The 27169-nt window shown below is 44.0% G+C and overlaps 2 protein-coding genes across 8 annotated transcripts in view; one reads left to right on the forward strand and one right to left on the reverse strand.

Annotated features, from left to right (window-relative positions):
- CNNM2 (cyclin and CBS domain divalent metal cation transport mediator 2) overlaps positions 1–12142 on the forward strand; it is a 153093-nt gene extending 140951 nt beyond the window's left edge. For both annotated transcript variants that reach the window (XM_047703452.1, XM_047703453.1), the window contains one exon: positions 302–12142. In XM_047703452.1, coding sequence (XP_047559408.1) covers positions 302–511 — 210 coding nt within the window. In that variant the 3' untranslated portion in view covers positions 512–12142. The remainder of the gene's footprint in view (positions 1–301) is intronic.
- A 166-nt stretch (positions 12143–12308) lies between these two features.
- The window catches only part of NT5C2 (5'-nucleotidase, cytosolic II), a 94686-nt gene continuing 79825 nt past the window's right edge, over positions 12309–27169 (reverse strand). For 5 of the 6 annotated variants that reach the window (XM_047703456.1, XM_047703455.1, XM_047703457.1 and 2 more), the window contains 13 exons: positions 25697–25788; positions 25499–25556; positions 24365–24458; positions 22669–22722; positions 19948–20031; positions 18865–18906; positions 17679–17786; positions 17331–17397; positions 16294–16464; positions 14881–14932; positions 14696–14756; positions 14389–14565; positions 12309–13024 (listed from right to left, as the gene is read on the reverse strand). In XM_047703456.1, coding sequence (XP_047559412.1) covers positions 12788–13024; positions 14389–14565; positions 14696–14756; positions 14881–14932; positions 16294–16464; positions 17331–17397; positions 17679–17786; positions 18865–18906; positions 19948–20031; positions 22669–22722; positions 24365–24458; positions 25499–25556; positions 25697–25788 — 1297 coding nt within the window. In that variant the 3' untranslated portion in view covers positions 12309–12787. Of the gene's footprint in view, positions 13025–14388; positions 14566–14695; positions 14757–14880; positions 14933–16293; positions 16465–17330; positions 17398–17678; positions 17787–18864; positions 18907–19947; positions 20032–22668; positions 22723–24364; positions 24459–25191; positions 25324–25498; positions 25557–25696; positions 25789–27169 lie in introns of those variants that run through there. The other variant, XM_047703459.1, reaches the window with a different exon arrangement.

Here is a 27169-nt window from a genome sequence, read left to right on the forward strand (position 1 = left end):
ACGTCTTCTGAACCAAAGAACGAGCCAGCTTCAGCTGATGGAAGCCTACCTCCATCTTCCAGTCTCTGTGAGATTGTGGGACAAAAACTTGGGCATGGCTTCTATCAGTAAAAACTGACTTGTTCGCCAGAGTCCACTCGAACTTGAAAAGTGGCTCAGTTTATATTCGAGAGTGAAATTTTCCTAGGAAAACTAAGCAGGCCCTCCGGGGGACTTTAATATGTAATATGAGGTCGAGACAAGAACTCCTAAAAAATAAGTGTTCTCTTGGTTTGTCTTCCGTGCCATCTTCTGGCCCCAGATCTCGAGACAGCAATACCAAAATGCCTTGATGGCATCCCGGATGGACAAAACTCCTCAGTCTTCAGACAGTGAAAACACTAAAATTGAATTGACTCTTACGGAGCTGCACGACGGGTTGCCAGACGAGACCGCCAACCTGCTCAACGAACAGAACTGTGTGACACACAACAAAGCCAACCACAGCCTGCACAGCGAAGGGGCCATCTAGGGCGCCCCCCGCCGCCCCTCACCCCCCACTCCCAAGACCCCAGGCCAGCTGACCGTGAATCCCATTAGTGTGAGCTTGTGTGCCATGCTGCCTCCCGCAACATCCTGAGACCAAAGACTTTGTCCCCTTCCCGGAAGCAGCGGCGGAGGATGGCGAGGGCAGGAGCGGAAACGAGAGGTGTGACATCAACGGCTCGGGTGTGGCATTCGAGATTTTTGGAGATGAACTACTTCCACCCAAATAGAATCATGTTTATTTTTTCAGTTGTACCTTTTATCTTTATTCACTCTCCTCCTTCCTCAGTTTGCATGAAGTTGGAAATTGTGGCAGTTAATTAATTTTTTTCCCCAAGAGATCATGTTTTCAAACAGTGTCTTTTGCAGAGTTTTACGTTGTTCTGTCTCAACTCTGCCGTGACTCCGTGATGGGACCCGAAGGGACTCACTCCACCCGCCGGTGGCCTTGCCGGCCTTGCCGGGCCTCCTCGGGAGGGGCACGCCTGCTCCGTTCCCAGTGGGTGTCGCTGTGGAACTTGAAGGATGAATGAAGAAGACTGTGGCTGCGGACCTGCCAAGTCGGTCCCACTGTGGGGTGGAGCCTGTGCGGGGCCGCAGTCGCCTCTGTGAGCTCAGTGTTGTTTTAAGTTAATGTCTAACCATGTCCCTTTCCCTCAGAAAGGTTTAACATTGGCTTGGAATGTGATTTTTTTTTTTTGCTCCTACTCTAAGGAATTTTTATCACCAAAATGAATGTTAATGAATTTGAAACCCATGGTTTATCATTGGCAAGAGGCAAGGTGACTTCATCCCGCAATTCCTCCAGCCTGGATTCTCCGGCCCGGCCAGGCCGCCTCCCCAGCCTGGCGCCCCAGCCTCCAGAGCGCCGCCACCCACCTCCCCATCCTTGCTCTTGCTGACCCAGGATGCTGCTACACAGATGCCAAATGGAAATCTTCCACAGGGCCTTTGAGTAACCGCGTGGTACGGAGTTCAAGCTCCTCCCTTTCCCACGGGGAAGTCTGTCATTGTCCGGAAAGGAGTTGGGCCCGGCCAGCTGCGCTCTGTGCTCTGAGCCCAGAAGGCGTTTCCAGACCCAGGTGTTTAAAGGAGGGAACTTTGGGGACTGTCAGCCCCTGCCCCTCCTCCCAGGGAGCTCACTGTCCCTCTTCCCCTCTGTCCCTGGGCTCCTAGGGCCCAGCGGTGGCTGTGCTGTGTTCCTCGCCCGAGGACCTCTGTGCCTCCCACCTCAGATGCAGCCCACGCCGGAGAGGCTGCCTGTCCAGCCCTGGGTCGGTTTGGCCCCAAACAGGGATTCAGAAACCAAATGTGTGTTGTGGCCATTTCGTGTGTGTCTCTGCCTTATTTTAATACCAAATTCATCACGTGTAGTGAAATTAATGTCAGGAGGTACTTCTTGAGTGACCGAGTTCTTAACTCTCTTACCTGTTTTAAGGGTTAGCCCGAGGGATATGTGCATTTTGTTGACAGCAGTCATTGGTACACTGAATTCCCGAGCTGAGGTCGTACCGGCCGCCTTGCGCGGGTAGGAAGGCTGCTCCGTGCCGCCTCTAGTCACTGGCCGAGAAGATAGCATTTTCTCCACTGGGGCTCACTCATCGAGGGGAAGCCCCGGGCCAAGCAGCAGTTTCCTTCTCCCTCCTCAAGGTAGGAATGTATCCCCCAGGTTGGGCTCTGGGCGGACAGGAGCTGGGGTTGGGGAGTCACCAACAACATGCCGGACTTGGTGGCTCCAGTGTCATAGGCACGTTTACCACAGTATTTCCTCCAGGATGTCCATCCTGGAGGATCTTCCTCATCAGGTGCCATGCCCCTTAGGGTCACAGGGGCACCCCCTAAGGGTGTTGAGTGGCGAGCTGCTGGCCCCCCACCTGCCACGTGCGCTGGTTGGAGCCCCTGCTGTTCGGTGGCTTAATGTTAGTGAGACCCCACACGGCGAGCTTCCCCTTCTAGAAACAGATCCATCCAAGTTAAAAGGTCTCAGCTTCTAAGATGCATCTAGCTGAGCACAGCCCCCGTGCGGCGTGGGAACAGGGACTATCCCCAGGGTGCATAGAAACGAGCGTTCCCACTAAGGAAGTGAACCCTGGGTCTCGCAAGAGGACTGATCCCCAACAACCACACTCCTACTCCTGGTGTGGATGGCGCTGGCCTTCCTGGTGGTTTGGTGGAGCCTGACCTGCCACACCGTGGTTCCTCTGACTTGCAGGATCTCCGCACCCGCCGCCCCCATCCTCTCTCCACTGATCTGCTTTTCCATACATGGCCATCTCACGGTGCCTTGCTCCTGGAAGGAGCTTCTGGAATCAGAGTTAATGTGTTGGGTCTTTTTCAGAGCCCCTCCCCCTTTCCTTTGTGAATCCTAAAGCTCTGTGAGAGGCCAGGGATTCCAGCTGCTGGCTCCTTGACTTGAGCATGAAGCCAAGAACTTGTCCCCATGCTTGTACCCACTCCGTGTGGCGGCTTTTTGAGATGTCTGCTGAGAAGTGCTGGCAGGGGGACTCCTAGAGGATGAAATTTTAGCCTCCCAAGATGGTATTTATTTTCTCCACACCACTCTTTACCTTGCATTATTCATATTTATAACAACAGGGAATTGAAAACGATTCCTGGCTGTAATTCCATCTGCTTTGGGGGAAGCTCAAGACCCTTCAGATCACACTCATTGTCTTGAGTGAACAGATTGATCAGATTCTTCTCCCAGGCCCTACCTTCCCTCTGGAACTACCTTCAGGCCGTCGAAGGAGAAATGCTGGCTCGTGCTTCACCGGGCAGCACGATGACTTTGGCTTAGAAGTTCTGTGCAGCCCCATGTCTATGAAGGGGGCGGGGTCCGGCAAAGAAGGACCATCAGATATTGAGATCTCCACGTGTAGTGGCCAGTTCTTAGAATTGCACCATGACTCCATCATCCTGTCCTGGAGCTGCTGGCTCTGTAAGTGTGGAGGGGGCTGGGCTGTGGAGCAGAGGCGGGTGCTGGGGTCTTGAATGCTGCTGGAGCCCCCTGTTGTCACACCCAGGGCCTATCTGCAGTGGCTTCCATGGCCCCTGCTTTGAGCCCTGGCTCTGTGGGACTAGACAGGGCCTCCTCCTGCTTCTGGCCACTGTAGCATCCCAAAGGTTCCACCGGAGACTGGATCCCTAGTATCCAGACGTTCCGAGGACAGTGGGCTCTGTCTTTATAAGTGAGGGGATTTTTTCCCCCTACTCCCTATAGGTTCTTTCTATTCCGTGTATTCATCAGGCAAATCAAAAATCATATATTTAAACTTTTAGGAAAACAACATTAAGATTTGTATGTACATGGATATTGGGGTGCTAGTCAACTAGTTTAAGTCTTGGTTCTTACATGATTTGCATTTCAGAGGGCCCACCACTTTACTCTGTTCTTCCCTCCCTCCCTCCCTCCCCTAGCGGGAGAGAGCTTGGTGCCCGTGCTGATGAGATTGGGTTCCCCACGTGGGAGGAAGTAGGGCACCATGCCATTTTCTAATGTTATTTTAAGGAACTTCTGTGCAAAGGCTAAATGCAGAACTCCACATGAATGTGGAACATGAACTGTGAATAGACTACTTACCTGTGCTATCCCCAGTACCATCTGACTGAAGGACCAGCTTTTCCAAGTCTAGGAAGATACTGGTAGAAACAAGTAGAACTACATTTTCGCTAGGAATGGAATAGGAATTTGGGCTAAGCAGGGACCACAGACTTCTGCTCTCACACTCTCTCAGGTTGAGGAGCAGACTGAAGGAGGCCCTGGCCGCTGGAGCCTTTGTCCTAGGTGGTCAGAAGTCAGAACAAATCCTAACGCCCGCATCTTCTGAAAACCAGCCAGCGATCTGTGGCCCTCTTTGCCTGTCCTGGGCCAGGCTCCCAAGATTCCTCCAGGGTTTGCCAGAGGGGAGCCCCAGCAAAAGACTTACCTGGGCCGGGGCAAGAAGGGGGCCTAACAAAGCAGCAGCTGCCAGGGTTGGCTGGCTTAGCACACACCGCATGACCCAGGTTCTCTGATGGCGGGAGCAACAAGAACAACTCCCCTGTCGGTTTTGACCCCAGAGATGGGTTTTTCTTGCAGGGGGTTGATGGAGCTGGCAAGTCAGGGTGCAGAGGCTCCTGGGGCGCCAATACGGTTTCTGAGGACACAGTTTCTGGGTTGGATTTGGTTCCACTGTAGGCTCTGGGCTAGTGGCGTTTCTGCCCAGCGAGGAACGACCTCGGTGTGAGTTAATAGATTAATCCAGAATTAGGAGGGATTTAGAGAATTAAGTATGAAAATGGTTTGGGATGAGTCAGAAACTTTCCGATGTAAATTTATCAATGAGCAACCTACTCAGTGGATTTTTATATCTCAGGGCCATTTACAGATGTTTTATCTTTTTGTATTTCTTTTGTATTCAAGTGGGCTGAAGAGAGAGTTCAGAGAACTCTAAGATGAGGTTCATTTGCCTCCATCTGAGGGTGAGTGGTGTACCCTTGCCAAGTTTGCTGATGTCACTGTCCCTCAAGGCTTTTTCCTGCAGTGAATGCTTACTTGCTGGTTGTCCTGCCCTGTCTGAAGGTTCCAGAGTCCCTGGTCAGCCCAAGGGACAGAAGGAGGTGATGGCAGTTCTTAGCAACTGCAGGGCTTGGAACAGCTTTTCTCCCGCCATCTTGGACTGGGGACTTTCTTGGCTTCTTAGACCTTTGCGGTTGGCTCAGCACAAGTAAGCTTTCTGTCTCTGTGTGCTAGAGCCACTGACCTCCTTTCACTAGAATTGTTGTAAATATCTTTTGATGGGAAATACCAGACTGTACTTGAAGCAACAGAGACACAAAGGTCCTAGTAGCAAGAGAGTAAAGTTCTAGGACTTTGTATACCAAGGTTTTTATGTACACAGCTCCAACATGTACTATAAGGAAGACTTGAGTTAGTACATGTCTTTGAGTTTGAATACCCACTTAGGTAGAGTTTAAACATGAACTGGAAGAACGGCTTGCCTTGCCTGGCAGGGTATCTTCTGGCGTTTGCCCACATCTGACCAGCACGGATTCCCTTGGGAAGTGATGCTTTTGGGGCCAGATTCTTCTTCAGGGTTACCTTGGAGAGAATTCTTATATAGACCTAGTGGGGTTTGGGTGCCTTCCCTTTTTGTTGAAGGTCCAGGCCCCTTAGTATCCAGAGCTGGTCTCAGGGTCCCCGAGCAGAAAGGAGTGAGAAGGAATAAGGTCTCAGGACTCTCATTCCCCCGAGAGCCCCAGACTAGCTTCTGATTTGTTATTCCGCGTGTCCATGTCTGAAGTCTACTGTGAAGGTGGAGTGTATCAGTCCATTGACTTCTCTTATTTCTGGAGTCTTTTAAATCTACAAATGTATATGCTTTATTTTATATTATTATTTATTATGTACATATGCCTCTACTGTTAGTACATTGTGACGAAGGTATTTCCTAGAGCCCCTCATCCATGGATCCTAGGGTTCTCTTGTCCCTTAAAGTGGGGGAGAAGGCAGTGGTTTTCTTTGTTTTTGTCATAAAGAGGTTGCTGCTCTTACGTCGATCCTAGCATCCCTGGCCCCTTTTTATCGGGTGCGCCACTCTTCCCGACGGACTAGTGTTTGGGATGAGGATGGAGGCAGGTCTCCTACGTTATGGCAGGGCTCTCAAGTACCTCCGTGAAATACTTTAGAGGTTGCTTCCTGGTGACAGGGTCTATTCTCTGTAATGATACAGCATGGCTGTGAGACCAGAACCTTCTTCCTCACTCCCAGCCTCCCAAGCCAGGTTGGCAAACTGGCCCCACAACAGTGATGGCCTCTAAATTCCCACCTTGGATTACAGAATCCATCTCTCGGGACCATGGAAGCTGCCTCCCCATCAGGGCTTCTAAGAGGACTTTTCATGGTTTTGAGGCCCAGTGTCAGCATTGCCTTGGCCCTCAGATAAGACCCCGCTCTGTGTCTGATTTTCTTCCTCCTCCGCCTTTACTGTGTCATAGTGGTGTACATTTCATGCTTTTCAGCAGTGAAGTTTTCCAAACACAGTATTCAGAGCTGTGTGAGTAAACCTAAAGAAGCACAAATGACATGTATAGGTTTCATGAGCTGATTGTCATAATGAATGCATTTTATAATTCAAATGATGTTGTAGATTTACAATCTCTCCTATTTATTTTGTACCAATTTATTTGTAAATTTTGTGATTGTTTTAAAAGGTTTTTTGTTCATTTCTATTATTCTATTTAGATAAAGGATGATTTTCTGTTCACCCTGCCAGCGGATGTGTGTTCCCTTCCCCCTTCCATCTATACACCACCCCACCGACCTCAGTCCCCCTCCCAATAGCATGGCTGTCCTGGTGACAAGGCTGGGATTGGTTGTCGGCATGGCAACACAGCAGGGTGTCTCCTCGGACACACACCACAGAGTCTTCTGTTGCAAGAGAGGGAAGCTAGCACTGTGCCTCCACCTCTGCCTTGGAGTCTGGTACCACCAGTTCCCCGGGGGGTGTTCTCCTTTGCAAGGATGAGAGTCCCGCCAAAGCATTTTAGTTAAGGACCCTGAGGGCATCCCCTCAAATTGTCCCACATTTGCCGCTCAGTCACTAACAGCACACAGATCAGCTGGGCAAACGGCCAAGCTGGCTTTTTCCTAGGCAAGACCAGAGGCCTCCTTCCAGCCTCTCCACTGGCTCCTGAAGAGGAGTTCGGCCCTGTAGGTCCCCTGCTCTGTGAAGCCTAGGAGATGGGTGTGGTAGCTGGCACAGCGGGTTCACTCTCAAGTTAAACACGTCAGCCCAAGTGTGGGGAGTTGTGTTGAGATGCTCTTGAGGATGCGGTGGGCATCCACCTTCCCCGATGACCCAGTGTCGGGGTCCCCTTCCTCTTCCATCAGCACTGCTTTTCAAGTCTTCTAGGTTCCTTCTTAACTGCATCCCTCAGGTGCTACCAGACCCTGCAAATCTTCTGGTGGAGCTTCCCAGCCCCTTTGTGATATAGCCCTAGATCATGTCTTTCGGGAATCCTTTTTCCCCTCCACTCCTTGTCTCTATTTTACATTCAGCAGAGGATCGCGCTCTTGGTGACTGGTCCCTTATTTCCCCTGCTGTGTGGATTAACCACGATGTCTGCAGTCTGGTTGACTTACGCTTGCCCTGTGGATAGAGACAGTTCAATGAAGAACTGCGGGCAAGACTGGCTTTGAGACATGCCTGACCTAATCACCACGTCCCCCCTCTCCCATCATTACCCCCCATTTCTTGAAAGTAGAATGGGGTAGATCTGAATTCCAGTCAAGTGTTACCTTCTTAGGAGCCTGTTTGCTTTCCTCAGAAGCAGAGAAGAAAGCAGCAAGCAGGGCCAGGGAAGGAATTCTCTGTCCAACACATCAAGTCCTGGCCGTGCCTCTTTTTGTTGTTTTTCCTGCTTTATTCACTTTGTCCAGATGAGTCCAGAGTTCAAATCAGGAAATTCCTCAAGACAAGTAGAGGTGGGTTTTCCTGCTGTTTAAGATGAGATTTTCCTAAGCTTTCCATCTGTATTGTGGGGTGCCCATGTGTCTGTTCTTCACTAAGCTTTGTCAGGAAGAAAGCTCTGGGGTTCCTATTTGATACAACCAGTTGCGTTCCCGGCACGTCTTGTCAACTCCGCACTTCTGAGGATGCGGAGCGTGACTGACCAGAGTCTTGTAGAGAAAATGGTACCTGGAGTTGAATTCTGAAAACTTTTTATATTTTTTTAAAAAATGCAATTTATTTAATAGGGACGGTTCTTTAGTAGAACCAAAAAAATTGAATTAGATTAGATGGCTGATGAACTTTTTTTGGTAAGGCTGTTTCACCATTTCCCTTCAAGATCCCCACATCTGTGCTCCTGTATCCCAAAACTAAAGGAATGGTTTATGGGACCCTTCCTCTGGTGGCATGCCGGCCCCCGGTGGATGACTCTAAGGCTTAAGGATGCAAGGGGGATGTTGCAGGACTTGTCAAAGTGCTTTTCCTGCGAGGAGATTTGGGATCATGAAGTGCTCAAACAGTAGGCCAACACAGGATGGGAATGTTTAGACTGAGTGAGCTTCCTTACTACAATTCTGCTGCATCATGGACTTGAGGGCAGTGAGTCAAAAAATGAAGTCACTTGCTTCAAAATACCATACCCACAAGTCCGATTACCTCTGGTGAGAACCCTCCCTCAAAGAAAGACTAGATATTTAATAAACTTTTTTTTTTTTTTTTTTTTTTTTTTTTTGGTGTTGGAAAGGTTTGCTGGGCAAATACTTCCAAGTATCTCAGGAACTTGTAAGACTCAGAAGGACTATTGCTATTTTTCACGGGAAGAACGTGTACTCAGCCACTTGGGCTCCAGTGCCTGTGGTGAAGTTTATCTTGGCTCAGACTCTTCAGTCCTGTTTATAGCCCCCGCCAGACATGGATTTGGGAAGAGCTTAATGGGAGAGCAGACCATTTGGGGACCTATTTGTGCTAATATGATTCATGAAACAATGTCTGATCTTTTTTTTTTTTCCTAGTAACAAAATGAGGCAAAGGGATCTTACTTTGTAGGAAGAAACATAGACCAGACCAAAAACTGGTGTAAATTAGAAAATATAAAGTATTTAGACTTATAGTAACAGAGTCCGCAAGCTTGAGATAAAATGTTGTGTTCCACTGGGAGGACTTTTTTGTGCAAGAGGTCTTCAGGGGAACTTTAAAAGACTGCATATATTTTATTTTTGAAATGGCATATCTTTGTTGGAACAAGTCAGACTGCTGTGGCTTTGGAATGAAGCTACTGTGTCTGATGACAGGAAAAAATGGGTGAGATTGCCGGGTTACAGAAAAAAGATGCGTTGTTCACTCTAAACAAATGCTTTCTTTTTTTTTTTAGAGGACTTGCTCTTTTCCTACATGCTCAGCAGTGAGAGGACAGCGTGAAATGCTGGGTGCCTTTAGTGGAGGTGGAGGATGGGATGCTGTGGGGTTACTGGAAGTCCCCTGGCTCTGCTTCCTGGCTGCTGTGCGGTCCCCCCTGTTGTTTGGTGGTAGTGTGTCATTTTTCTTCTGTTTTTAAGGCTGCTTGGTAGCTCCATGGTAGAGATTTCATTCTAAGGGCCTCCCAAAGTTGTGTATCATTCGAAGTTGTTCCATTTGAGAAAAAAAGCTGAGAAGTGTCCTCATCTCCAGTCACCAAGATAAAAACGTCATGAGAAACCTAAGTACTGAGACAGAAACTTCTAAATCAAGTGAGGAATTGGGCCATTGATGGTAAGGCAATAGCTGGACCATAGTTAACATTTTTCCCACCATCAAAGAAAGGTTAAATATTTTCCATAACACGGAATGTGTACAAGGCTCCCACCCTTTGTGCAGACTTAAATATGCACTTACTTGTCTCAGGCTATTTGTGGTGAATACGAGTATTTTTAAATGCTCTGGTAGCCTTGGAAAAACTTCAGGGCTTTAAAGTTGTTGACAAAATATTTCTTGAATAAATAAATATGATTTAGAAATATCTAAACATGAACAAAGTACTTTTAAGTCTGACATGTCACTGCAAGTGGCTTTTTAAAGTAACTGCTTGGAACCAGTAACAGGACTAAGGGATTTGTAGCTCTAAGTTATTCTAGTTCTATTAAGAAGCACTTCTAAAAGCACCTTAGAAAGGGTAGCTCAAAGGGCTTGCTTTCTTATTTTAGGTCTCAGCAGAGCTATATGCTTATAGTCGGTGAAAATTTAAGGTCTAACAGAATACTAAACTTTCTTGGCTTTAATTTTTCTAAATATACTGACCATCTTTGTAGACATGTCTGGTGTTAAGTCCTCTTACAAGGGGAACCCAGCAGGGCTGTGGCCACCTGCTGGGTATGGCAGGGTCCCTGTCAACCTTGTACCTGCCTAAGATTGAGAGTTGAGTCTAGCACCCCAGAAAGGGTGTCTGGTGCTTTTCAAATGCCCAGGGAAGAGATTTTGAAGAGTTGGGAAATCCATGTTCTCATAGTCTAACATGCCTCAGTTTGAAACAGAGACATTTAGTTCAGCTTTCATAACTGTTGGCAACAGAGAAACTCCCTTTCATACTTTAGTAAACCCAACTACCACTGCCCTGAGTGCCTGCCCCTGGACCACCTAATTCTCTAGCACGCTCTTCTAACAGGAAAAATATGCAGAGAAGCAACACTGTGCTCTGATTCTTAGATGCTTATGGAATCCTAGCTCTTGAAAATAGATTTAGGTAGTCCTGAAGAAAACTCTGACCAGCAGCAGAATTCTTCCAATTTTGTGCTTTTTACTCCTCGATCTTTGGATCCACTGTCAGACATGTGGCTAAAAAGAAACTCTTAAAAGGTAAGATCTTGTGTGGTACGAAAGTGTGGTAAATTAAAAGTGAAGTGCTCATGATGGTCCTTGCTCTAAAAGGGAAAATATGTAAATGTACTATGAGAAGTTAGGCCCTGAGCAACCTCTCCATCTTGAATAATAGCTGGGGCAACCACAAACATGATCTCTAAAATGGGGACAGTATTTAAGTGCTAGTTGTAATAGCATTTGTAACCTGATTACTTTTATTTTTAGGATTTATTTGAGTGCGCACAATGCAAGTGCAGGGGAGGGGCAGAAGGAGAGAATCTCAAGCGGACTCCCCACTCCCCACGCCCCCCACTGCACCAAGCATGCAGCCCATTATCAGGATCTGAGCTGAACTCAAGAGGCGGCCACTCAACCAACTGAGCCGCCCAGGTGCCCCAGTAACCGAATTTACTTTTAAAGTAGTATATATTCCTAAGGGCTAGTAGTTAGAATGTTTCTTGACATAACTTAAGGTAAAGCCCATATACTGAAAGTGATAAGGTAATACAGTCTTGGCTATGTTACTGAATTGTGTTCAGTAATTCCTATAAAATCATTTTTAAAAAGCCTTACCTCACAGTCCTATACCAAAAAACTTCCCACAGAAAAGCTGAGACCTCTTTAGGTACTGTAACCATTACGAGGCATGCCAGACTATTTCCTTTACGAGAATGTCAAACCTGATGTCACTAGCCAAACCTAAACCCGTCTGAAGATCAACAGTTACTACAGTTCTGCTACAGGAAGGGGTCAAAGTCAGTATTAGAAATATTATACTTTATTGAATTCTAGAGCAGCTAACCTACCCTCTGTTCACCAGTAAGAACGGAAGGAAGATCTGAAGGGTCACGGACAAGTCTACACTACTGCTGGAACGGCTGTAGGCCACTCTGCACCTGTGGGGCTAATACCCTAATGTGCACAGTAATGATCCATTCTGGTTCAAAACAAGAAGTGATTTCTCCTGGGATTCGGAATTTACTCACACTGATTGTGCCCTGTGCTCTAGTAAGGTTCTGACCTTACAGAGCCATCTTCCCATCCTCTCAAGCTAGACTTTAAGCTCAGCAGTCCACCCTTGAGGATAGAGAAGGCTGGAGCTCTGGGTAGCAGGAGCCACCCTCGCCCAAACTAAGGAATTCACTCATAATGGAAGGAGGTTCCTCCTTCTCTTTTCACAGGGCTTGCTCCTTTGCCCTCTTGCAGCTAAATTCTTTCTATAGATTGATCCCAGATGAGAAAAAGACAGTTTCTGATAATAAGCATTTCTGCTATCAAAAAAAAAAAAATGTAAGAGATGAAGACTTGTACCTCAAAACAGAATCACTCGCTGCAGTGCCTTCCAGACCAGCCCTACAGCAAACCAAATACTTACACAAGGCCGCTAAAGCCCCCAGTCTGCCCAGAGGCACAGAGGACTCTTCAAAGCTTATAAAAGGAAACTTGACCTTAACAGAAGACTACATTTGATAATGGAAACAATATATTTCTCCACTGATATACAATACTATGTGATGCACTGAAAATTTCAGGATGGATGTTGGAGTAAGACAATTTGTAACACAACATTTTGGATCACCTCTTCCCATCACCCTTGCTCCACTCGGAGACTCTCCACCACCCCAGGTGTATCCAACGCACACTGAGGAAACAAGACAAGGAAACGGTGTCACAAGCCACAATGGAGCCATCCGCATGCAGTTCTGCCCGGCTTTACCCTCGCTTTCTTTCAATACAGACTCCATTACAATTTGAACCATCTGCAAAGAGTGCAAACAAAACTAAAAAGTATCTATGATTAGAATATTTTAAAGTCTTCAGAAACTTTCCAGATGTACCTTTGACAGAGCTCCCCCACCCACCGCTAGAACCCATCCTTTGCTCCTGTGAGTCCTGCCAGGCTTGTTTAATGGGTGCTCAGTTTTGGTTCTTATTCCTCCTTATTCTTCTTCCTCTTCCTCCTCCTCATCATCATCTTCATCATGGCAGTGTGTAATTTCCTGGGGGGCCAGTGGGAAGAGGTTGGGGGGTTTAATCTCACTAATCGACCGTGTCAACTGGTGCCGCTTGTAGTCGGTATCTTTGAAATCAACTGATGTGCGGTTCCGAGTGGCAAGAGGGGACTCCATTTCATTGATGTCTACATGTGTGTGTTCCACCGTTGACTCATGAGGCATCTAGAACAAAGTCAGAGGTTCAGAAAGCTGGTGGAGTAAAACAGTTTCCTAAATCCTCACCCCTCCTTCTCCTGTGTGTTAGGTGGCTGTGCAGAAGCATGTCTGCTGATCAAAGGCCCAGCCCATTCCAATACTGAACCATCTTCCTAGAACTACCTCAAGCTGCCTTCTTCTCCTCTTCCACCCTTAAAACTGTCCAGATCATTACAGCCGGAAACAAGAAAAGATGGGGTAGAAGATTCATAATTCACAGCAAACAAAAGTCCTAAACTATAGATCAGTATATATATATAGATAGATAGATAGTAGCACTAATAAGAGAAACACAGTTTTTTTTTATTAATTTTTTATTTTTTCAGCATAACAGTATTCATTATTTTTGCACCACACCCAGTGCTCCATGCAATCCGTGCCCTCTACAATACCCACCACCTGGTGCCCCCAACCTCCCACCCCCCACCCCTTCAAAATTCTCAGATCGTTTTTCAGAGTCCATAGTCTCTCATGGTTTACCTCCCCTTCCAATTTCCCTCAACTCCCTTCTCCTCTCCATCTCCCCCTGTCCTCCATGCTATTTGTTATGCTCCACAAATAAGTGAAACCATATGATAATTGACTCTCTCTGCTTGACTTATTTCACTCAGCATAATCTCTTCCAGTCCCGTCCATGTTGCTACAAAACTTGGGTATTCATCCTTTCTTTAGAAACACAGTTTTTATATAAATGCTAATGAAAGAGGAACATCTTCCCTACTCAAACTTTTAATACAGTACGTTGCAGAGTAAAGTTATATCCTGTAACATTTGATCTTGATCCTACTTTCTCAGAGATGCCTTTTGTGCAACCATGTAACCTATTCATGGGCTTTTGTGCAGTAGAAAGGACGGACCCAGGAACACCTGGGTGGCTCAGTCGGTTAAGCAACTGCCTTAGGCTCAGGTCATGATCCTAAGGTCCTGCTTCTCCCTCTGCCTGCCACGCCCCCTGCTTGTGCTCTGACAAATAAAACCTGAAGACATTTTTAAAAAACCCAAACTCTGGGGCGCCTGGGTGGCTCAGTGGGTTAAGCCGCTGCCTTCGGCTCAGGTCATGATCTCAGGGTCCTGGGATCGAGTCCCACATCGGGCTCTCTGCTCAGCAGGGAGCCTGCTTCCCTCTCTCTCTCTCTCTCTGCCTGCCTCTCTGTCTACTTGTGATCTCTCTCTGTCAAATAAATAAATAAAAATCTTAAAAAAAAAAAAAAAATTAAAAAAAAAAAAACAAAAAACCCCAAACTCTCCTGTGCCACCCCACAAACCTGGATGCAGATCTTAATCTTAAGAGTATATCTTAATTATACTGGCCCAAGACTGTATTAACTCACCAAGACGTGGGCAGCTCTGAAGAGGTAGCTGAATGGATAATACAGCAGGTTGATGAAAGACGCTGCATAGAGATCAGCATATCGCATCACCTGACTGGCAAAGAGGGTCTGTCGGGAGCCACTGCGAAACAGGCTTCCCATCATCCCATAGCACATGTCCATGTCATGAGTTACTTTCTACAAGAGAAAAAGGATTGAATTCAAATATTTACTGAGTACCAGCTATGTGCCAACCCCTATATAACAGAAGAACTATAAAAAGAAAAACTTGATCTTCCAAGTTTTCTCCCGAATCCCATTTGGATACCTTAATACGTCTCTGGATGGAACTAATGTCTGGGCGCTCGTTGCTGCTGCTGTCAAGATGCCTGGAGATGAAAAGAAAACTCCATTAAAAATCTCTAGAAAAGATGTCTCTTACACCTAGGTAACTCCCAAAGAGGTGGAGGGGTTTTAGGGAAGAAATATTTGTCTTGAAAATGCAGAACTTACTTGTAGAGTTCAGCCAAGAAAATATCCAAGCTCTGAAGCTCTTCAAAAAGTGCTAAAGTTTGGAAGGAAAAGAAAAATGTTTTAGGTAAAAAAGCATTCAGTTTAAAACTGCTGCTAGAACTAAATCAAAAGGATGTAGATAGGATGGAAAAGAAAGCTACAGGTGAGTGTACAAAATGACTTCCTTCTCCTGCTTCAGGAAAACCCACTCCTGCCCTGTATGGGATCTGGCAGCAGATGAAAGCCATGATTTCTTCTTTAACGGCTTTTCCTCCTTTCAACACTGCTGGCTACAACTCTCCAAGTGAACGCAGACTCTGAGCTTACAAAGTGCTAATTCACATGCCATCTCTGGTGTGTAGCAAACATCTGTTAGCTGTTCCATTTTCAGATCAAAGAATGAGGAGTAAATGAAGTATCCGGAGTTACAAGTCTAGGAAATAGAACCACATCAACTAGATCTACAGAATTTCCTAGGTGGAAAGTTGAAAATGGGGATGAAAAGCTAGCCAGAGAATGCCACTAAGGACAAGCAACAGCCAGTATCTGTTGCATGCTTTCGAGGTGTTCCAGTCTTTCTCAACCTGGCTTCTCCAAAGAGAATTAAGCCCTAATGGATTTACTGTATATAACAAATTTTATCACTTTTGGGAGAAATGAAAATCATGCAAATCAATTTCTTGGTTCTGTGGCACAGATGAGGAACCATGGCTGTTACTTGTATTTTCTTTATACACACATTACACCCCAGTTAAGTCTCAACGAAGTAGGTATTATCCTCCTTTTCACATCTGAGGAAACTAAAGCACAGGGTGTTCCAGAAACTTCTAAGGGTGTGAAGATATTAAGTAGTAAAGCTGGGGTCAGTACCTGAGGCAGTACCTTTCCACATGCTGTGGGTGATGCTAGCAAGGACTAGCTGGAGAGCTTACATGTCAAACATCTTTACATAACTAGATCTATACCTCAATTCAGCACACAGTTCAGAGAATACAATTTGGCCTCATTCCCAAAAGAGCAGGGGAAAAAAAAAGGCCTATTACCACTCAGAGCCATCAATGCCCCCAAATCACTGATACAGGCTTGTGACAGAGACTGGAACTAGAGGTGTGGTTGGAAAATATGGGACCACAGAGGAAAGTGAATTCAGAGTTTAGTTGCTACAGTAATATAACTCAGGATAGCAACATTCTATGCTTAACTAGAAAGGAATTCAAGAAGGCGGAACAAGATAACCTCCCCTATTTCCTCAAATTCTGGAGTTCTATACCACACCTGCCTAGAGTGAAGTATTCAAATATCTTGGGACTACCTCTGCCCCTTTCTCCCCACATAAAAAGTAATGAGTTCATTAAAGAGGCCTGATACACAGCTGGTCCTTAGGATATAAAAGTAAGAGTAATGGCTCCTTACCACTCTTATCAGTCCAGACATGGAGCTCCTGTGCAAGTTCAGGAATCACCAAAAAAGTTCGCCACCCTTGTCGTTTCTTTGATTTTAAAATGTCTCCAAAAATGTGATCTCCAATATATAAAATGTCTTTGCCCTTGGCTCCCAACAGATCGCAGACTGTATCCGATGAACCTGAAACGATGGAACGAACAATGGGAAAACAAAAATGTCTCCACATTAAAAACCAGCATTTTAGGTACCATAACCATTAAATACTGTACACATTTTATTCTTATGCAAGGAACAGACTAGAAAAAGGGCTCACTTTTCGTAAAGACCTACCACTATTTTTCTTTCATCATTCCTTTTATTGCCTCTAAGGCAAGGCCTTCAGTTCCAATGTGTGAACCAGGCCTCTCAGTTACCAAATCCAAGAGCAACACAACTACGTCTCAGTTTTAGTGACTATAACCCTCCAAAAGTACCACCACCATTTTCTCATCACAGATCTGACAATGTGGCTTTGTTCAACTATTTCTCACTGCAACAAAATCTGCATATCTGTGTCCATAAGGGCTCCCTGAGGATCCCTTTGAGAACTGCCTCAAATAGGGAAAAGGATGAAGAAAAACTGATCTTTTTAGGAAAATCAAAGACTCATTAAGTTGGGGCGCCTGGGTGGCTCAGTTGGTTAAGTGTCTGCCTTTGGCTCAGGTCATGATCTCAGGGCTCTGGGATCAAGCCCGGCATCAGGATCCCTGCTCAGCTGGGAGTCTGCTGCTCCCTCAGCCCCTGCTCACGCGCGCACACACTCTTTCTCAAATAAATCTTAAAACCAAACAAAAAACCCCACAAAACTCATTAGGTCATAACAGCTTCTCAACCCATTCTCCCTGACTCCTTTTGCGTGAGTAGGTGACCGAAGCATTTACCTCCAGCAGACAATATCTTAAGGATGCTAAAGAATATGGGTCGCACTATGCCAGGAGGACACCAAAGCTTCCACAAAGGAGTCTGAACAAAGACTTAAACTAAATAAAGGGAAATCTGTGACTCACCTCCTGAGTAGACGATGCCATGCTGTAATGGGCCTGTGTAGGTACCAATTTTCAGCTTGCCAGTCTTCTGTGAGGAGAGAAGATGGGACTTTGTAATAATTTATTGTTCAGTCACAATTGCCACCCAAAATGTGATTTGGATAGGCAGCTAAATGAACAGCACTTTTGAATTATATTCTTTGGGGTTTATTTGGCTCTCTCAACTAAGATGTTTAAAACTTAGATTAAATTAAAAAAAAAATTATGGCTAATCAGTTAAACATACCTGTTTCCTTAGGAAGAGTAAGAGTAGGGAAAGGAGAAATACGAAGGAGAGGGGCTAGCAGACCGATCACCCCCTCGACTTACAGTATCCACCTGGCGTAGTACTGTGCCTTCTCCAAAAAAGAGTGGCTTCCGTGCATCTACCAAGATCAGGTCAAAGTAGGACTGCCATGGTCGATGGGAACTCCCAGGCTGATGAAGATGAGAAAGAGCAGAAGCCAAAACATCACTCCTAACCTTGAGGCACTAGTATTTAATCTCACTCAGATGTAAGGAATGTAGACATATTAAGTATACCCAGAAAATCCCACTCTTCTGTTAAAAACATTGTGTTCTATTATAAGCCACATTCTTTTGGAAGCAAGCAAGGTAAAAACATAAATTAACACATTTTAAATCATTTTATCTACTAGTTTTTTCACAGCAACTTAACATATGAAGGAAAGTGCTCACACTCTGAAATGGGCTAACAGAGGCACAAAGGGGACAAGGACAGATGCAAATTAATACTCAAGAGAGATTAAGAAAGAGGCAGATCAGCATTAAAACCGAAGTATACAAACTAACATGGAACTACTACTAGCAAATTTTACTGGTTATGTTCTCAGAATAATGGCTCATATTGCAGGCTTATCACAGCACTAACCTAGAAGTTATGCCCATTAACATTATTTCCATCCTGAAACAGAACCATGCTATTAAACTTTTAAGGTCAAACTGAAGAGCAATGCATACTGTGCTTTTGGGCGATCTCAAAACAGATTTACTGATATTTACTCAGGCCTAGTAGTAAAATCCCTCAAATATGTGACTAAGTTGCAATGAGTTTTCCTTAAATCTAAGTGTAGTCCTACTGCAGGAAAAAAGACTTCTCTGCTAAATATCAAAGCTAACTGTTCTCTTGGCACAGAACTCAGCAATAACTGAGACCAGTATCCAGAAGCTGTCAAGAATATATATATTTTCTGTTTCTTTTAATCAGATATCTTCCTCAACCTGAAAATTCCTATCTTTGCCACACAAACTTAACAATGCTACATAATGTTATTCTGATCCCATCCCACTAAATAACACAAATATCTCTCCCTTTTATTTCTGTCTACCTGGTTTTCAAAACTCTAGCAATGTTATACTATACTAGCTCCTGCATTATTTCTAACGTTAATCAAGATTTCTAGATGAGTTCTGACAATTCCCTTACTCTCAATATACCAAGATGACTAAATGTATTATTACTATAAGCAATGGTCTATTAAGTTATATATAGTACCTTGGGGCCATGTGGGAAATCAAACAGGTAAGTCATAATTTTCTGGAAAAAAGAAATCCAACATAAGGTCCATATACTACTTTTGCAAAAGATGAAAAGCACCTTAAAAAAAAAAAATCAAACCCAAGTTTTTCATGAGCCATGTCTTTTTCAATAAAGGACTCATCACATTCTTGTTTCCTCTAAGTTTATGAAACCGTAACAGCTGAAGCCAGAAATTACTGCTTCATCAAACAAAACGGACATTGTCGGTAAGACGTAGGCTTCTTCTGGGATGTATTTTTGTATACTTCGTCCACACACCCTTACCCAATTCTCCTGGAGGGCTGGAACATACATTTGGAATGGTATCTGAGGTAAGGGCACTGAGAAAACTACTGACTCATATGGGAATAATATACCTTGGCCTCCTCACTATTGTTCCTAGATTAACCAAACCAATGAGCCATTGGATTTGTGGGCTTTTTTGCAAGACTGCTTAACTCCAGATCACGTTTCTAAATCAAGCTTTTATATAAAGTGAAATCGGGTGGCACGGAGCTGTCTGCTAGTACTATAAACTTGTAACTGTCTTAGCAAAAATAAGATGAGGGCAAGGAGTTAAAGCAGCTTTTCTACATGCTTTAATCATGGTAAAAAAAAAAAATTTAAGTTATATGGTAGTAAATTTTGATGGCTATGAGGTCAAAACATCTTTGCACCATCTACTGCTATCTGGCTCCCAACAGCAGGGAGGGCATTTACACATGTACAATAAATAAATGTGTGACTTCTCAAATATAAATGCTGTACCACGGAGACGCAGAAGCCATTTTAATCAGCACAAATGTTTTAAATAACCTCCAAACTGAAACTTTAAGTTAGCCAACTGTAATCAGGGAAAATAGTCAAACGAAACATTGAGAAAAATCGGAGAACGACTCTGATGTAGCCCTTATACTGTAGAAATTTTTTCACTCTGCTCTCAAAATGAAATGGCAAAAAACTACCCTCACTTAACAAACTACTGTCCTCAGTATCTTCACAGTTCTTTAGGCCAAAATAATTCTTCTGTAAAGACAAATAGGAATATTAAGCACTTACATCTGTATACTTATAGTCACTGTTGGTGGCAAGAAACACTTTCCCTACTTCCTTCATTCGGCTCAGAAGCAAAGGCAGTTTTCCCTGTAATGTAATATGATTATGAGTGAAACACTAAAACACTAATACATACTCATTTACACTTGGACTTTTGTCCAATGGAATAAGAACAGAGGATGCCCTTCAAGGGTTGGTTGGTTTCAGAATTTTATATTTAAAAGACCACATTTGGGGCACATGGGTGGCTCAGTGGGTTAAAGCCTCTGCCTTCAGCTCAGGTCATGGTCCCAGGGTCCTGGGATCGAGCCCCGCATCGGGCTCTCCGCTCAACGGGGAGCCTGCTTCCTCCCCTCTCTCTCTGCCTGCCTCTCTGCTTACTTGCGATCTCTCTCTCTCTCTCTCTCTGTCAAATAAATAAATAATCTTTAAAAAAAAAAAATAAATAAAAGACCACATTAGGGGCACCTGGGTGGCTCAGTGGGTTAAGCCTCTGCCTTCAGCTCAGGTCATGATCTCAGGATCCTGGGATCGAGTCCTGAATCGGGCTCTCTGCTCAGCAAGGAGCCTGCTTCCCCTTCTCTCTCTGCCTGCCTCTCTGCCTACTTGTGATCTCTCTCTCTGTCAAATAAATAAATAAAATCTTAAATGACCACATTATCACTATGCATGAATTAAGTATTAATATATACAGTATACATGGTATATATAATGTGTAGGTTCATTTATAAAATTATACAGATGATATGCTTATTAAAAACACCTTGGGGCATCTGGCTGGCTCAGTCAGTGGAGCACCCAACTCTTGTGCTCAGGGATGTGAGTCTGAGTCACCCACTGGGTGCAGAGATTACCAAAAAACAAAAAATTTAAAATTTTCTTTAAAAATAACAAAAACATCTCTACCTTCCTCGTGTCTGCCTCAGGAAAGAGTTTAAATTACCTTGTAATCTCAAAGTACATGAATGAAGTATGTAAAAGGTCAGGAAAAGCTGATTTTAATTATTCATGTTAGAGAATGCATGCACAATCGCATGTACGAGCAGCAGAGGGAGAGGGACAAGCAGACTCCTCCAAGCTCCAACCCACGACCCTGAGATCATGACATAAGCCAAAATCAAGAGTAAGCTGCTTAACCAACTGAGCCACCCAGGTGCCCCAGGAGGAGCTGATTTTAAACATCACCAGCAAAATATATGGAGAGTGTAAGCTATAGCTTCACCAAGTATACTTTTCTTTTATAAAACACCTTGCAGAATGAAATGCCATATGCAGGATGCAACCTAGAAATGCCCAGACCCATCTGCAGATACATGAGGAGATTCTAACTCCTGGCCTGACCAGAAAGAAAAGCATCTTTTCCATCTCTCACAGTAAATAGGTTCCTTCACTCAAATTCTCCTGGACCTCTCCTGAACCCCTCAATGTTCTCTCTTGAAACAACAGAGTGGAAGTGGGAGTAGAGGGTAAATAGGAGGTACAGACTGAAAACAATAAATCTGTACCAAAGTACCTTGAAGAAATATTGCATTGTGTTACTCTGTGAGAAAAGGAAGAAGTATCTCATCTTGGAGCTATGTATGTTTCCTTTTTATTTTAAAATAATTCCCTGAGCCTGGTTGGCTCAGTTGGTTAAGCATCTGCCTTTGGCCCAGGTCATGATCCCAGGGTGCTGGGATCGAATCCCACACATCAGGCTCCTTGCTCAGCAGGGAGCCTGCTTCTCCACCTGCCTGCCACTCCCCCTGCTTATGCTCTCTCTCTGACAAATATTTTTAAAACTATAAAATAAAAATAAGATAAAATAATTTCAGACATAGAGTGCCCGGGTGGCTGAGTAGGTTATGTGGCTGACTTTTGGTTTTGGCTCAGGTCATGATCTCAGGATTGTGGGATCGAGCCCCAGACAGGACTCCATGATCAGAACAGAGTCTGCTCAGGACCCTCTTTCCCTCTCCCTCTCCCATCTCCTCTGCTCCTTCCCCCAGCTTGTGGGCACAAACTCTCACTCACTACCACAAACAAAATCTTCAAAAATAATTCCAGACTTAAAGAAAAGTCGGCAAAAGAGTACATTCAGTATATTCTTCATCTAGCTTCCCTTAATATTCAGATCTTACATAAACATAGCACAATGATCAAAACTAAGAAATTAACACTGGTACAATTCTATTAACTACAGATTTTAAAAATCTTTCAAGAAATCTTAAAGCTTTCCTCATTATTCCCTACTGATTTAATTTAAATAATGGTCACATATATGTACATTTTTTAGGTTATCTAGTGCTCTGATTTTGATTTGGATCACATTCAGGTGTGACCTGTGGCCTTACCCCTTACTAACTGTATGAACTTGGGCAAGTTATATAACCTCTGTTACTCAGTTTCTTTAACTATACAGCAGAGGTAACAATACCTACTCTCAGGGTTCTATGGAAGATTAAATGGCATATAATCACTTAGTACAGTGATGCGCACACAGTAACTACTCTAGCTGCTATTATCATTGGAGCTAAAAGGACAAATGAAATACTAGGTCTTCTTGCCTATGAACAAAGAGGAAAAACTGTATTAGGACCTATGTTCTGGCTGAAAATTCCTGGTGACTATACTTGACGCATATTATATCCAGACAAAGAAGTATCTTCCCTTGTCCATTTCATTATAATAGGCTTGTTATTCATTTCCATGATTTGCAAATCTATTTTCCCCTTTATTACTTACATCTTTGACTACATACTTCTCAAGATTTTCAACTGTCTTTTCCTTAAGGGAGCCCTAGGGGAAGGAAAGAAAAAAAAAAAACTCAGTTATTAACAGTTTATAAGAAAAATTATGTCTACTATCAGCCCAAATGCAGTTCTTAAGTATTTACCAACATGGAAAAGTAGATAAACTAGACAGGGCCATGATAAGGCAGCAGATGTGATTTGCTGGACTCTGCCTCCAAAATGTATTTAAAATCTAAAACTAATTTTTATTTTGAACTAGAAATCTAAAGGAATTTCATATTTTATTCAGTATAATTTTTTTTTAAAGATTTTATTTATTTGACAGAAATCACAGTAGGCAGAGAGGCAGAGAGAAGGAAGGAAGCAGGCTCCCTGCTGAGCAGAGAGCCCGATGTGGGGCTCGATCCCAGGACCCTGGAATCATGACCTGAGCCAAAGGCAGAGGCTTTAACCCACTGAGCCACCCAGGCGCCCCTCAGTACAATTTATAGTAAATGTAATATTAGTATTACTAGTCAAGCAGGAGCTATCTGGAAAAAAAAGTCCTTAATCATCCTCAAAGAGTAGGGTTAAGTATAATCTTAACACTAAAATCTCTTCTAAGTTGGGGCACCTGGGTGGCTCAGTGGGTTAAAGCCTCTGTCTTCGGCTCAGGTCATGATCGCAGGGTCCTCGGATCGAGCCCCACATCGGGCTCTCTGCTCGGTGGTTAGCCTGCTTCCCCCTCTCTCTCTGTGTACTTGTGATCTCTGTCTGTCAAATAAATAAATAAAATCTTTAAAAAAATTTAAAAAATAAAAATAAAAAAATAAAATCTCTTCTAAGTGTGGGAAATGGAAATGGAAATAAAAACTAGAAAACAGGGGCGCCTGGGTGGCTCAGTGGGTTAAAGCCTCTGCCTTCGGCTCAGGTCATGATCCCAGGGTCCTGGGATCGAGCCCTGCATCAGGCTCTCTGCTCGGCAGATAGTCTGCTTCCCTCTCTCTCTCTCTCTGCCTGCCTCTCTGCCTACTTGTGATCTCTGTCTGTGAAATAAATAAATAAAATCTTTAAAAAAAAAATAAAAAAAAAAAACCAAAAACAACAACAACAAAAAAAACTAGAAGACAGGGGGCCTGGGTGGCTCAGTGGGTTAAAGCATCTGCCTTCGGCTCAGGTCATGATCCCAGCGTCCTGGGATCGAGTCCCGCATCCGGCTCTCTGCTCGGCAGGGAGCCTGCTTCCTCCTCTCTCTCTCTCTCTCTCTCTGCCTACTTGTGATCTCTCTCTGTCAAATAAATTTTAAAAAATCGTTAAAAAAAAAAAAAAAAAACTAGGGGCACCTGGGTGGCTCAGTGGGTTAAAGCCTCTGCCTTCGGCTCAGGTCGTGTTCGAGGGTCAGGGTCCTGGGATCGAGCCCCGCATGGGGCTCTCAGCTCAGCGGAGAACCTGCTTCCCCCTCTCTCTCTGCCTGCCTCTCTGCCTACTTGTGATCTCTGTCTATCAAATAAATAAATAAAATCTTAAAAAAAAAAAAAAAACTAGAAGACAAGAACAAAAATATTCTAGAGAGCTGTCACTAGGGGGCAAATCCAATTTTTTCTTTTTAATGGAGGAGAAATTCTGCTGTATTTGCACTTGAAAATGTAACATCAGACCATAAAACCCACACCACTGAGTGAACAGGTGAAACAGTAGCTCCTAGGTACCTTGTAATGAACCCAGTCGACAGCATCTCTTACATCCTGGAACATACTTCGGTAAGACATGAAGAGGTCCCCATCTTTAAATCCTGTTTCACAGCTATACAAAGATGAAAAGAACATGACAGTGATTCCAAAAGAGAGTAAATAAGATGAACATCAAACACTGCCCCGGGGACCCAAAGGTTCCATTATCACATGGATAAAGGCTGCGGCTAATTAGGAAAATAATTACTCCCTAATGAAAATCCATTTTGACCACCAGAGAGAAGAATAGTATTCAATGGAATACAATAATTGTGAACAAATATAATGTGATAGAATAATATACTGAAGTGAAAGCTAAAAGGTCAGTTCCAAAAATATCATGTTTTTTCATTCATCACTTTCAAGAAACAGGTTCCCATCAAAGAAACGTTTAAAACTTAAAATCGGTAATTTAGGTTCTCTTCATCCTGACTTTTCTGATGTTGTCTCGAGGTAAAGGAATGGCCTATTTTCTATTTAACTTTGTGACTTAGCGCTCCACCAGATTTAGTGCCTTGAAGTAGACAAGGCCTGGACAGGATAAGAAGTTAGCAAACTCTGACACACATGGCTGAACTTTTAGCAGTAGTTATACAATTCCCCTAAAAAAGGAGAGAATAACTTGTTCCAGACTTAAACACAATTTTACTTCAGGGAAGATAAACCATATTCACTCCTCAATCAAATCTCACTGGGCCTAGAAATAAAACTAAATTACCACCCCTGAATGGCTCCTGGGCTGCTGCTGTGAAATGAGTTGGGGGTTTCAGTGTAATTCTGCTTGGACAGATAATCATCACACAAACCTCCCACTCAGTTGTCACAATTAGCACCTCTGCTGGCCGTCTTCATTCCCAGGAGAAGCCAATCAGAAGTGGTCCCTTCCAAACATGGCTGCAGCACACTGGCAAGGAGAGGGGCCGTGTGGGAGCTGAGAGCCTGCATGGAGCTGCTGCCGCTGTCCCATCTCTCGGGCTGGCAATGTGGCATCTCTCACTAGCACTAAATTCACTTCAGAAAAGCAGAAAAGACCTACAATGGCCAGTTCTCTAAAACCCTGTACATTAATTTCAAAAAATCAATCGGAAAAATAAAGTTAAACCATATACATACCTGGTATATCTAGGACAATTAGTAAAAAAATCTACAAGGCAGGCCAACAGGTAGGTCTCTGAAAAATGAAGAATAGATATTCATAAGCTATAAGTGAGATAATTTGAAGTGATCTCATTGTCTCCCTTGGACAAAGACAAATGATCACGAAAAGAAGGGAAAGCATCCGTAATACACAGGCACGGGGAATGAGTCTACCTGGTAGATTGAAAAGTGTGTTCAGAATGTAAAATCTTTCAGTGTCATCTCGTTGGATAAATTTGTTTGGATACTGCTCTCTAGTTTCTGGTCTGAAAGAAAAAAACTTTAAATTAACTGACATTCAAGAAATGAACATTGTTAATAGCTATGAGAAATATGCAACATTCAAAACTTCATTCAAATATGTTCGTGGCTATATTCAAGGAAGGTTTCTAAATATTATATATGAGTAGCTCGGGTTCCAGCCCTTTAAGTTCTCAGTCTGGTAAGGGAGGTGAGTCACATACACAGTTATCACCAGGTAAAAAAATCACAACTCCCACAAGAAAGGTGCAGAGAGCTATGAGAAAATGGAGGAAGAGTGACCATTTCAACTAATGGGGTAGGAAAAAAAGTGAATGTGGGAATAAGGAGAGGAAAGTCTAGGAAGGATTCATGAAAAAGGTAGCAACAGGAGCTGGTCCTTAAAGGCTCGGTAGACCAATTCAAAAACTAGTCCAGCTGGAGAAGAAAGAGGGGAGCAGAGGAAAATAAAACTAGAAAGATGAATTGAGGCAGATCATGCTATTGTTATTTTTCATTCAGGGGCAACAGAGTGCCACTGATAGGCTTTGGGGGTTTTTTGGGGTTTTTGGTCTATGTTTGGTTGGTTTTTGCCACGGACAGTTTTTAAGCAGAGGGATAAAACTCTCAGAGCAGAATTATAAATATTCAACGAGTAATGATTTTAGGATAAAAAGTAGAAAGAAATGTGATTACACTGCAAAAGTGGCTACAAATTCTTCCTATGCATTGTAATGTCTCACTCTGCAGTTCCTCTGATTAAGAGGCTCGGTATTTCTCCATCCTCAAATACAGGCTTGAGTAGTAGCAACAGGGACCCAAGCAGAGGCTTGGAAAACACCTGCATATTCGGGTTTGCCTCCTCTTGCTGCCCTTGCATCTCTGAGACTACTGAGTGAGTGAACGGCATAACCTGCTGGGAGATAAAACACTACACGCAGAAATGAGGCGCTCCAGCCACAGGCCGCCAAATGCCAGACATGTGAGTGAGGCTGTGTCAGACCAGCAGAGCAGCCCCAGAACTGCCCAGATGACTCTCAGAATTCTGAGCTAAATAAAATGGGCACTGTTTTAAGACACTAAGTTTTGAAGTAATTTACTATGCACCAAAAGCTAACTGACACAAAGGACTGGGAAATCAGTTAAGTGGTTATTGCAATTGTCCAGATTAGAGCAGTGGGTTCTGTCCTAGAGTGGTAGCACATTAATGCTTAAAGGGAAGCATTAATCAAGAGAGACTGCCAAGGTGAATCAACGAGACCAGGCAACTGGCTGTGGCAGATGAGCGACACGGAGTCAAAGATGATGATGCTCATAGGAAGGTGTCTCTGAGAGGGTGGTGGTACCCTTAAGAAAATATGAAAACTGGGTAAGAAGTAGATGCAAGAGGAATTCTACTTTGGATAC

The sequence above is a fragment of the Lutra lutra genome, chromosome 14, assembly GCF_902655055.1.
Source record: "Lutra lutra chromosome 14, mLutLut1.2, whole genome shotgun sequence".
Lineage (NCBI taxonomy): Eukaryota > Metazoa > Chordata > Mammalia > Carnivora > Mustelidae > Lutra > Lutra lutra.